The 13,234-nt window shown below is 29.2% G+C and overlaps 1 protein-coding gene across 1 annotated transcript in view; it reads right to left on the bottom strand.

Moving 5' to 3' along the window:
* LOC142326317 (uncharacterized) overlaps positions 1–13,032 on the bottom strand; it is a 117,934-nt gene extending 104,902 nt beyond the window's left edge. The window contains exons 1-2 of the mRNA XM_075368720.1: positions 12,740–13,032; positions 3,401–3,514 (exon numbers count right to left, since the gene is read on the bottom strand). Coding sequence (XP_075224835.1) covers positions 3,401–3,514; positions 12,740–12,844 — 219 coding nt within the window. The 5' untranslated portion in view covers positions 12,845–13,032. The remainder of the gene's footprint in view (positions 1–3,400; positions 3,515–12,739) is intronic.
* Between the last annotated feature and the right edge of the window lie 202 nt (positions 13,033–13,234).

Raw genomic sequence — 13,234 nt, 5'->3', positions numbered from 1 at the left:
ACTTCAGTGGCTATCTCATATTCCAACTCATCCTCTAATGTTAGATGTGTTGGGAGAATGCAACGTAAATTCTCACCATGGATTAGACTTACAGAAAATTGTTAATCGGGGTACTGACTGTGTTTGGATTTACTACTTTTATAATACAGAAATAACAGTTCACAAATAGTCTTGTGGTTCATGCCAAACCATCAGTATGGCAAAACTCATTTGCCAACCCAGTCCAGACTGTGCCCTTGCCCAGTCTGTCAGATGTTTCATACAAATCTTAACAGTAGATGCAAAAGGCCGAGTTCTTATATTGATCCCCAACTGACAGCCAAAATACTGTTCATAACATTTATTTAACTATAGTCAAACATTTTTGTTGTTCTTTAAATGTCAAATCCCTACATATGTAGAAGTTATTATCTGGATCATTTATGCACTACCTTGGCATATCTATTCATCAACACAACACAGTAACTATAAATTACAAAACAGAATGAAACCACAGTACATGCATACACAGTGAATGTTTAACAATACCGGTGTGTTAATTGTATGACTCAAAAGACTGCTGTATGCTGACAATCAGAATTTACAGTAAATGAATCATCATTTATATGCAGCTATTGCCTTTAGATTTTGTCTGTACCCCCACCCCCTATCAGAAATCGCTTAAAATATTATTTTATGTTCCAAATTATTTCTAAAAAAAATAGTAGAATTCTACAAAAGTAATACTTCAAAAATTTTATCATAGAAAAACTGTAGGTGATGGAAAACTTCTGATTGCATTTTGGAATTCATCATAAAACGTTACATTAGGAACACAATAAAACTTCAAATGCCAAAAACTATTTTTCAGCGTTATCTGAAATCAAGAAACCTGTTAATAAATTAAAAATTGACCACATACAACTAACAGGTAAATGTAAATTAGTTAGCAATAAATTTTTCTAGTCCTCCACACATACTCCCCTTTAGCCCTCCAATCCTCTCAACGGAACAAAAAAGTTACGGTCTCTCTCTTATGTAATTTAAAAAACCTTTTAAGCCTAGAATATTTGTTGTATAATAATAATCACATATAGGTTGTAACAAGAGAGATGTGTTTATTTTCAGATTATCAAAATGAACAAAGAATTTTATCTAAAAAAAAATGGCAATTTCCCCTTCATTTTGTTTCTGTCTGCCAATTTGTATATTTATTTAAAAATTATTATATATTTCAAGAACAAACTGAAAAACCATATTTGGTACTACCACCAACCAACTGGTGGTTATTTACACAAACCTTTCCTAATAAGTAAAAAAATTAAGTGTAAACACAATCACAAATTTTTAAATGCTGTCAATGCTATGTCAATTCTTTAACAAGTTGGTTACAATACCAGTTTTACATATGTCCTGAATAAGCATTTACAATGAGGCATCTTTTTCTCCCCTCAATTTCCCTTCCGTGCAGCAGGCGTAATTTTTATTTATCCTCCTCATTTATTTATTCATGTCATACTGAGTAATTCTAAAGATTCAATTCTAACATTGGAAGTATTAAATTCATACTGGATCCGAGTAACTGGTACCGCACCATTTGAATATAAAATTCACAAGTAGTTCTATCAATAACTATCTATCATTGATAGCGTTAGAAAAGGTAAAATCTTATGAAATGCAGGTGTCCTATAATGCACCAGTAGAAAGGCGAATACCAGAAAATGGGGACTTAATATGCATTAACAAAAAATACTACAGGCAATCTATAAAATTTCAACAACTTCAGTAATCACTAGCTTCAACAAAATATGTTTTACTACTTAGAATGTTAAAGCTATTATTATAAACAAAATGACCTCATATTTGAAAACTGGTTGACAAACAGTTATTGCAGAAAACTGACACAATTTTCAGCTGGATTTAATCTCCATCACTATTAACTTATAATTAATTTGAATAAGCTTAATTTTTTTTTTTCAATGTTTAATAACAGATAATTAAACTTAACATAAATAAATTAACTTGTAAAACATTAACACTGCAAAATGGCACTATATTTATTTAAAATGATTAAAAATCAAAATACTAATTATAACACTATTTATGTATCATTTTACAACATACGTTGTTAACAATGACTAAGTGAATATTATTTAACATAGGAAAATAATAAAATTTAATAAATATCAAGCAATTAAAATAAACAGCAGATTTATTTAAATTTGAACAGACCTTAAATAATGTAAAATTGTTAATATAATTAATTTCATATCCAGTTTCACTTTCAATTTCCCTAAAGCAATTGTTCTTAGCCACCTCCATAAGTGGTATACGTTATAATAGCTGATGATTTAATAACTGCCTTACATTTTCAGAAATCCCTAGTATAGCTGATATATCAGATTCATAATAAGAATTAAAAGATTTTTTTATAAGCAGCAGAACATCTGCTTCAATCAACTGTTCTGCTGCTGCTACTACTGCAATTTTTAATGTGTTTTTAATCATGTTTTACAAAAATCCAATATAACAAAGTAGAGATGTCTGCAAAGTATTTAATAGAGTCAATGAAAAGATTAGCAATTGAAATAAATCTTCATAAAATATTATTAAATAATCTTAATAGATATTCTGTAATTAAAATGCAATTTGCTAAACTATTTATAAAATACAAACTTTAATAAAGAAATAAAAAACTAATATAGACGTAAACAAACGATAAGACTAACAGATTACAAAGAATTCATCATATTTTTTTACAGCATAAAATCCACTTATTAAAGTGGATTTTATGCTGTAAAAAAAAAATACTTATAAGCATCATTAATTTTAACTGCACAGTATGGTATAATAAACAAATTTTATAAGTATTCTACCAAATCTTAAATACCAGAAAATAACATATATATATATATATATATATATACATTTTTTTTAATACTCTTATTTATAGTCACATTAACAATTAAAGTCATTAGCAACTTCTCAATGAAAATTGATGTACACTGTGTACGAGAAAATTTGTAGTCTTGAACAAACTCCGGTCGACTACTCCTGAGACAAGTGTTTAATTGAAACCCAACCACCAAAAAACACTGATATCCATGATCTAGTATTCAAATCCAAATGAAAGTTCAATCATAATCACCTATATTAGGATTTGAACCTGAGAACTTTAATTTCAAAATCAGCTGATTTACGACAAGTTTACCACTAGACCAACCCGGTGGGTTGAACTAAATATTAGATCAGTTTTTAGTGAAAAAATAATAGTAAATTAGTGAGACACAAAATTCATATGACAACAATCATGTGTGAATAACAATGGTCAGACAAGTACAGCAATTTTAACATTACTTACTCTACTTTAAGTCTAATGGAAAATATTATAATTAACTATAAAACTACTACAATTCAATACCTTTTTATCAATAATACAGAGCCGATCTCCAGATAATAAAAGAATTTCAGCATGTTTTTTTGAAACATATGGACTCGCACATTCCAAATCACAATCTTTTCGACCGACAGTTATCTGCAATAAAACAAAGAAGAAAATTTTTAGTAAATTTAATAATATTACGACCTTCTAAAATATCTTTAAATCATAAAGTACAAAAAGAGGATAAACAAAACACTTGTCATTTTTCAAGATCAGATGACAATAGCAAAGGAAAAAAAGCAAATGAATGTGCATGCATATGCACACTAATTATATTAATCGACCTCTTTTTTCTTTAACCTTAATTTTAAAATTTTATACATATTTCAACATAGAAAAAAGTTTCACCAAAAAATTAACCTCTCAACTTGCATTGACAAGTTGAGAGGTTAGGATATCTACTATAGTAATAAAGATGTTGAAAAATTTATCTAGAAAAAAAGTGATAAAATAATACCAACAAATATAATAAACTTAAATTACCAGTCAAACAAAATAAATGTATAGGCTTGTCTCACTGAAGTCACAGGTAAACATCTTTTTCAACTGAAAACATTTCCACCATGAAATTATAAGCAAAACTAATGGCAATTTTATCAAATAAAAAATTTACCAAAAGTAAACTCCAGTTGGAAATCCAGCTGAAAATTTTCATCACCTAAATAAAATTAAAGAAAAAGTAGTTACTTTAAACTCGATATGAATGCTCAAATAACATGTTTTTTTTTTTTTTTTACTGATAAAATCAGTTTAAATTAAAAACCAGGATAAGGCTAATACACCATCCTCAACACATTTACATCATCCTCATCCTCAATCCCGAATCTAAATATATCTACTGCGATGATGACTATCAAAAATATCTGGATTTACACCAAACAGTTCGTCATCAGGACTATAAGCAAAATAATTCAAATTGTTTAACTCACTAACTGAGGCCCATGTGTACCTATGTATTGCAACAGGTCAATTCTTTCTTCCGCAATATCTACATTTTCAAAAGGCTACTCAATGTCTTCTTCATTATAATTTTCAATTCTGACTTCTAAACTCCCAACATCATTTTCACTATCAGTATCAGGTTTGTACAACGGGTCATTGTCACTATAATATCCCAAACCTTCTTCATCACCACTATCATTTAGTATTCTGTGTAATTCATCATCAGAAAGTTTTTCAATTTAAGTAATAAAAACAAAACAAAGCAAATTAAAGACCACACTTTGAAATTGAAACACACTATTGAGGTTATACAGCATTCACTACCCTTAGAGAATTTTGATCCCAGCATGTACATTTGAGTGGCAGCAAGACATTTGCTGCCACTGCCTTATGGAAACTATCATAAAATGAACTTAAAACAGATAGCAAAATAAAAAATTGACACCAGAAACAAAACTTTTTTCAGCTGAATACAAGGAAAAAACAGCAACATATACGCAGGCTAAAGTCATTTTGCAATTCTCAGAGGCCATGGCTTTCAATTCATATAGAAAAACATATTTTAGAGTGAGTTGTTAATGCACCACTCAACTTTTAAATTATGAATGTAATATGAAGCAGTTTTGGCTCAAGCGGCCTGAGTAAAAGTTCAAGTGTGATGCAAAAATGGCTCATATGGTAGTCTACATGTTAACTGGGTGAAATCTCAAGATACTGAGGATGACCTTGCTGTACAGCCTCACCCCCTTGACCTTTTAAGTTAAAAATTTAATGGTATCAATACCCCACATATGGAAGTAATCTGACCAAGTTGGTCAAAATCGTTCCGGTAATTCTACAGAACCCACCGGATTGATCTAGTGGTGAATGAGTCTTCCCAAATCAGCTGATTTGGAAGTCGAGAGTTCCAGCACTCAAGTCCTAGTACAGGAAGTTACATTTACACTGATTTGAATACTAGATCGTGGATAGTGGTGTTCTTTGGTGGTTGGTTTTCAATTAACCATACATCTCAGGAATGGTCGAACCAAGACTGTAAAAGACTACACTTTATTTACACTCATACATATCATCCTCATTCACCACCTGAAGTAATACCTTAACGGTAATTCCCAGAGGCTAAACAGGAAAAAGAAAAGAAGTAGTTCTAGAAACATAAGGAGTGCAAAACCAAACACACACACACACACACACACACATACACGAACATCTGGAAAATTTCCATGCAGTTTTTTTGGTTCCTTAGGTGTTGAAACATCAAGATCTAATGAAAACTGCATATACCCAAACTGGACTGATTATAATACTTTGCCTTCTAAATAGCTCTGCTATAATGCTAGGCAGGGTGGTAAAAATGAATTCTCAAATCACAATCATGAAATCTAAATTGTTATTTTATCCTTACCAAGTTATGTTTACACACTTGTATCATTATTGTTTTGTACAATCATTATTTTCACCTACAATCAACAATTTCTCAGATCAAGGTTTTCCCATGGTTTCTCTAGATATATTCTGGAAAATGATGAAGATGTTCCTTTTTTTAATAATAAACCTACCACTCATGATACAATCTACATAATGAAAAATTATAAACTGATCTAGAAGGGTACTTTTTTATTTAAATCTTTGTCAATTTCATATACAATGAGACCACTGTTTATGACACTTAAACAAAACTACTGCAATAGAAAAGCCTAAAACACTTCTAAGATAAAGATCTTGAAAACTAACAGCAATCAGAGAAAAAAAACTGCAAGATTTCAGCCTACTTATTTGATGTGACCTTTGATAAAAGTTCAATTGTAATTTTGATACTACACAACTCAATATAAATATATACTTTAATTATTTATTTCTAAAACAACAAACGTGAAAAGAGCAGCTCTTGTTAGACCAAGGTTATATCCTGGTAAACGGTTATTTAAAGAATTTAAAGTACCTACTTTGAGATAAATATGTGTATTAAAAAAAAAAAAAGGCCTATACTTCTACCAAGGCTATCCATCACAAAGTTCTATACTGAAATTGTTTAACAATAATTACCCATTACACATTAACACAAAAAAGCTGCAAAAATATAAAACCATTTCTGCTTTATCATGGCAATACTTTTTTTACTGTCTTGTAACCAGTAGCATTAAGTATTTTCCAACTTTAAAAATTATCATTATTTAATGTCAGTGATCAAATAAGAATTACATATTTTGAATATGCTCATTCACTTTTTCAATATGGAATCGAGATATGGGGAGAAACATATGATATAAGGAGATAACATATGATATGAGTTGATATGGAGGAGATATGGGGAGGATGGGTGCCAACCCATCTTAACAAAATATTTACACTCCAGAAATATTTAAGAAGAGCAGCTCTTGGTAAACCAAGGTTATATCCCGGTAAACGCTTATTTGAAGAATTTAAAGTACCTACTTTGAGACAAATATATGTCAAGAAAGTAATACTGTACATAAACAAATATATAAATGAATTTGGATTTAAAAATACACTATACAATACTCGTTGCAACAAGAACAAATACTTATACCGCATTCTTTTCAAAATTAACTGTTTGCAAACATCAATTTTCATATTGCACCAGTATATTTTCTAACAAAGTCCCCAATCATTTTAATTTCCAAATAATAAATAGTAATCTAATAAAAGAAATACATGAATGGGTGAAACACAATATATATTTTAAATTACCAAACTGGAAGACAAAAATAATCCACACTAATAACAATAAATTTAACATATTGAATAACATACAACAAAATAAATTAATATATTACTTAACATTAAAAAATCTACATATATAAAATTGTGAATGTTAAGTGAATGCTGGCAATACAAATTCATAGTAGTATTCAGTTGTCTGATCTTATGAATATTTCTTGTCTCATACGTTATCTTATAATGTATTTTTTTTTATTTCTCCACAATGAAATTATTTTTTTCTCTTATTTTTTCAGATTCTGAATTTATTGTATTTCATTTCATTTGATTTTAGTGTAACTTATATAATTTTACATTTTGATTCTATATACTTTTTTAAACTTAATTTTTCAATTAAAATTTTTATTTTTATATGTATCGTGCAACAAAAATCATGTATTTTTATTTAGTTATATTGTATTTGGAATTAGTTATTATTTTAAATTAATTCTTTTATTAATCATCCTATTATAATGATATGAACTCACAGGTAGCGCTCAAGGTTTCTTTTGCTACCTGCGTCATGGATAAATATGTAGAAAAAACTTTATATGTAATTTTCAATTGACAATAAATACATATTATTATCAAACATAACTTGACAAGTCCCTTTTGCAAACACAACAAGAAATAAATGTAAAAAATTAAAAAAACAAAACTAGAAAAAAAACATTGCTGACAAATACTGCTCTTTAATGTAGGATAATTGAACAGGGTACAGGTGACAATTTTGTATATATTTCTTTTGTCAAATTTTTTAAATCTATTTAAACATATATGTATACATATAAATATTTATGACTAAGATATATGTGTATATATACATACTAAGATCAAGAAAAGAAATTGGAACGCTTTCTACACAGTAAAGGACATGAGGAAGAGGATGAAATTTTACGGACACAAAGAGACTTCCACCAACACGCCTGACCGGAAGAATTTTAAAATACATCATATTTTAGAATCAATCAAGAACATCCTGTGGAGCACAAAGGTCCAAAAAGACCTAAAGAAAACTGAAATTACACCAAATGATATAAATGATGGAAACATCTACAAGCATAAAATATACACATGGGAGGTAAACCAGGAAGAAGGGAAAAAGAGGATTGGAACAAAGTAGACATAAGAAAAAAAACAGCAAAATGGCCCAGCGTTGAAAGACTAAAGGAGCCACCTGATTAACTCGCAAGATCAGAGCACCCACCGAATTTTAAGATTTGTTTTTCCTGACCAATTTAAAAAAAATTTCCTGACTCAGAATATGACACTACTGCTGTTTTTCTGCAAAATATATACATATTTTATTTTTTTGCAGCTTCCTACATCTCTTCAGCTGCCCAACCCATGCCTTTTTTATTTATTATTAATTAATTTTTAAAGTTTATTTTTTAATGTTTTTTTTACAAAATACATTTAAAATTAGACTATTTTCTGTGATAAATTGTTTCAGTAAATTACATTGCAGTACAATAAAATACAAGTACAAAAAAACAACAATATTTAATAAGTCTCTTGTATAAAAACGAAAAATCAAGATAACTAAAAGTAACATAAATAAGAAATAAAAACTAACTAAAGCAATTTTTAAAAATCATTGCCTCGCACCTAAGATTGCTTAAAAAATTTTCACAAAAACTAGGCTAAATTAGTTTTCAAAATAAATAAAAAACAATATTTAATAACTTAGTTTGCCCTTATGTAAAAGTTTAATTTTGGCGGCTATCTGTTCTTCTTCTGCTAAGGTTGTAGCTCTCAACTTTTTCCTTTCTTCCTTCAGTTTTTAATTTCTCCTTACATTTTCCTTTTCAGGGCTCTATTCTGTTCTTCTTGACAGAAATTTTTTTACAAGACATTCTTGATATTGTCTTCTAGAGCTTCTCACTGCAGTGAGCATTTTTTGGGTAATGAAAACATTATCCTTGCCCCCAGCATCTATAACTGCATCAAAACCTTTTTATTGATTAATTATTGTCTCTTCATGCAAATTCTCCACAAGAAGAGATTCTTTAATGGAAAAGTCACCTTTGACTGTTGCGTTTCCATGTAAAAAATTAGGCATAGTTTTACTATTTCCCACAGGTCCACATATTTTGGATTTTTTGCTAAAATAGATGAAAAAAAATTTATCCAATTTTTCCAATAAAGAATCTTTCAATTCTTTATTGTCATTGTCTTCAGTAGCTGGTGAAAATATTTTGAACTCGCTACTCAGAGCTCCTTTAGCAGCCATACATAGTAAAGAATATTGCTTTTTAGCTTTTTCAGCTATATTTTCAGTAAATCTATTAGCTTCATATAATACTTCCAATAAACATGTCATTTTGTCACAACCAAGTTCAGACTCATGAAAGATCACAGCTGGATCTAATGATGATAGACCCCAACATTAAAGGACTTCATTCAACAAGCTTTGAAATGAGTTTTAACTAGTTAGGCACTCTTTATGAAACCTTAATTCATCACCTTCTGATGTTTTTATTTCTTTCAGATATTTAGTAGTTTGAAATTCAAGATAAATTTCTTTAATTCACATAAATTTTCTTAGTCAGTAAAAACAATTGATGTAAGTTTCGAAGAAGTGTTCAGAGCGGCTTTATTACTTGATTTAATTGCACAGCTAAGAAGAATTTTTTATAGCTCATTAAGATGTGAACATAAATAAGGAGCAAGAGGAACTAACTTAGGCTCTGACACTGCCTTAAAAAGGGTTCACAATCAGACGAAATCAATTTGTAAAACAACAACAATTTATATTTTAGGAATCTGTCTTTACAATGCTCAATAACAATGGTGTATGGCTTAGATTGAATTTTCCTTGATTTGTTAATAAATTTCTTTACATCATCAAAATTAGCAAGGCTCATTCTAAGCATTTCACATTATCTAACTGTCTAGTTGTGCTGTATTTTAAAGGAAATTTATTATTGTCTGTGAGTGGGATAAATAGCCCAGCATGCCACGCTGGGAGATCATTTAACAAAATGAATACATGGCTTAAAAAGGTATGAATACTCCATTTGACAGATTCAATCCGTTTTTGTAGCTCCACTTATAGCATGTAAACCGCAAACACTAATACTTACCAAATGCTTTCCTTCAAGGCATTCCTCTATCAGCTGGTGACTGAACATTATTAAAAAGCTTAAATTCACATTTGGTTCATCCATAGATATTTGTAATATTTTGTTTTATCCATAGGGGAGATACCTTCTATGAAACCAATCAGATGTTCAGCAGTAGGCTTTCCCAAAAAAATATGTTGTTATACCTTTTTCACAGTTTATTTCTGTATTAAAAAAAATGCACAAATAGTCCATTTGACTTGTCTACAATTTTATTTAATGTTACATCAATGCATACCACATAATTAACACAAGAACGCAGGTGATTTACAGAGTGTATCAAAGTATAGTGCAAGGCTATGATTGATGTCATAAGGGTATTCAGTAGTTCCAAGCTGAAATTTTGACACTGTACAACTATCAGTAAAAATAATTTTTAAAGTTGCACCAATATCTTCACAGGAACTTAAGGATAATGTATTTTGTACAACACTGGGAACCCAAAAAATCTCCACCTTAGAAACAACATCTGTATAACAAAAAGAAATAATAGTGTTGTCATTTTCCGTAAATGAAGTTGAGGATTCAAATGTATCATTTGCTGCTGAAATGCTTTTACTCTAACTGAAGATCCAGGCAAAAAACATACAGCTGAATCACAACCACCATTCTCACAACTGTTGATCAAAGTTTTAGTCTGCTGTGTTGATGTACCACTGGAAGATAAAAAAGTTTTTCAACGAAAGCTGAGAAGTCCTTATTATTTCATTATGCTATTTTCCCTTACTGGGCGAAGTCACTGCCTTTTCGTCCATATTGCCCAGTCTAAAATGTTATTTACACACATTACAAAAAGCATGACATAATTCTCTACCTCTTCTCAACCATCTGAATTCTAGATGTAAGTTTATATCTAACCATTGGTCATTGGTCTTTTTTAGATATCATTTAAAACTAATTAATTACCTAAAATATAAAAAAATTCATGCGGTTGGAGAAATTCCAAGAAAATAGTTAACCTTTAAATTTTGCAATGGTAACTTTTTGTTAAAATTTCACCAGTAAAAAAATTAACTGCAATTTGGAATATTCCTCTTTTAATGTAAAAAAAAGATTAGGGAATTTAAGTAAAAACAGGACATGTTTTTACTTAAATTATTAATTGGCTTAATAAGCCAATTATAATGGCTGCTTGCAGCATATAATTGAAATGTGCTGGATGATAGGTCGCTGCTTCCTAACACCAAAAATTATATTAAATATACTTTGGCATTACTTAAAAAATACTTTATTAATGCACTTATTAATTTGGTAACAAAAAAAGCCTCTGAAATTTTTTGCAATTTTTCCTAATTTTTTTCTAAAAATTCCAGACTTTTCCTAAGTTTATATTTCCTGATTTCTACTGCCTGTGGGAACCATGTACATAGATGTGTTTTCTTTTCAGTCATTAAACTGGTTTGATGCAGCTCTCCTAGATTACCTATCTAGTGCTAGCTGTTTCATTTCGGCATACCCCCTACATTCCAACAATTTGTTTTCCATATTCCAAGCATTACCTGCCTGCACAAATTTTCTCATCTACCTGTCCCTCCAATATCAAAGCGACTATTCCAGGATGCTATAAGATGTGGCCAATAAGTCTGTCTCTTCTTTTTGCTTTTATACACAGATTATCTTAGTTTTTTTTTATATAGAATTCAGAATATAACGTTATTACTTTCCATGTTTAATAAATCATGTTATGTTTTGACAAATACGTATACAAATAAAATTAAACGCCTCTAAAAATCATAAATTGCAACAAACCAGATAACACATATATATATATATATATATGTACTTACACTCTTGTCACTAATCTCTTCTTATAGATATTACTGACAACAACGATAAAATAGAAATTTTGACATTTGCAAAAGATATAATGACAGGATACGATCTGATAGATAACTGATATAATGTCTCAATAGAGCTGTTCACAGCAATATATTAAAATACAAGGTAAACATACGGCACGGTATCAAAAGAAGTATACACTACACATTGTATATATCCTAAAAGTAGTATAGAAATCAAATCTTGAGTCATTAATTATGATAAAAATGACTAAAAATTAAACTATACTTTTCAAATGAAAGTAAACTGAACACCTTACCAGACAAACCAACCAATAAAAATTAATAATTTGTCTAATATTCAGAGATATGTGGACTAGAAGTCAGACACACTCAGTAAGTAAAAAAACAAGTCAATTACTAATAAAAATTAAAAATCCAATACATAGTGTGAAATAAATTTTACGAAAAACTACTACCACTGTATTCAGTAGCAAATGACTGAATTGCTTTAAATAGAATTTGCTGCCTACTCTTATTTAAGAATGTAGTATAACAATTACAATACAATGGACCTAAAATAAAAACTCGATCACTAAAAATAAATATATAATATAGTAATTACTAGACTGCTACTAACGATTGAATTTTTTACCCTAAAACTACAATATTCATTCTTCAAAACGTTAAACGTAATATTAAAAATCAAATTACAAAAAAATGTAGGTTTAAATACACAAAGCGAAACTTACTCTGTTTTTATTTATAACAAATTCGTAGTCATTTCTTCCAATCCTTTTTAAAATATACTTCGGTAGCACATTATTAATCATTTCATTAATTCCCTGAGATGACATCTTCAATTTTACATAATTCTATACTTTTAACTTTTAATATAACAAGTTCACGTAACATGCAGAATGCAATATAAAAATGTAATCTAATAAGAGACAATATTGCTGTTCAACATAAAATTCTTATGCTAAAATAACTAAAATCGAAAGAATGTAGAATTTCAAAATACGAAACTATACATAACCAAAATCTCGACACCAACATTCATGCCGCTCAAATGAAAGTATTTATTATTAAAACATCGTACCACTACAATAAATGTTAACATAAAAAGCAAAATCAAATAATTAAAAATTGTTTTTTTTTCCTTACTAAAACAAGATATAACATAGATTTTATTTCACATGTAAAATAAACAAACCAACCAGTTTTTGTCTATTACGACAAAAACA

Source organism: Lycorma delicatula, chromosome 6, assembly GCF_047948215.1.
Source record: "Lycorma delicatula isolate Av1 chromosome 6, ASM4794821v1, whole genome shotgun sequence".
Lineage (NCBI taxonomy): Eukaryota > Metazoa > Arthropoda > Insecta > Hemiptera > Fulgoridae > Lycorma > Lycorma delicatula.
Note: the sequence above shows the minus strand (reverse complement) of the source record. Positions and strands in the feature narration are given on the sequence as shown.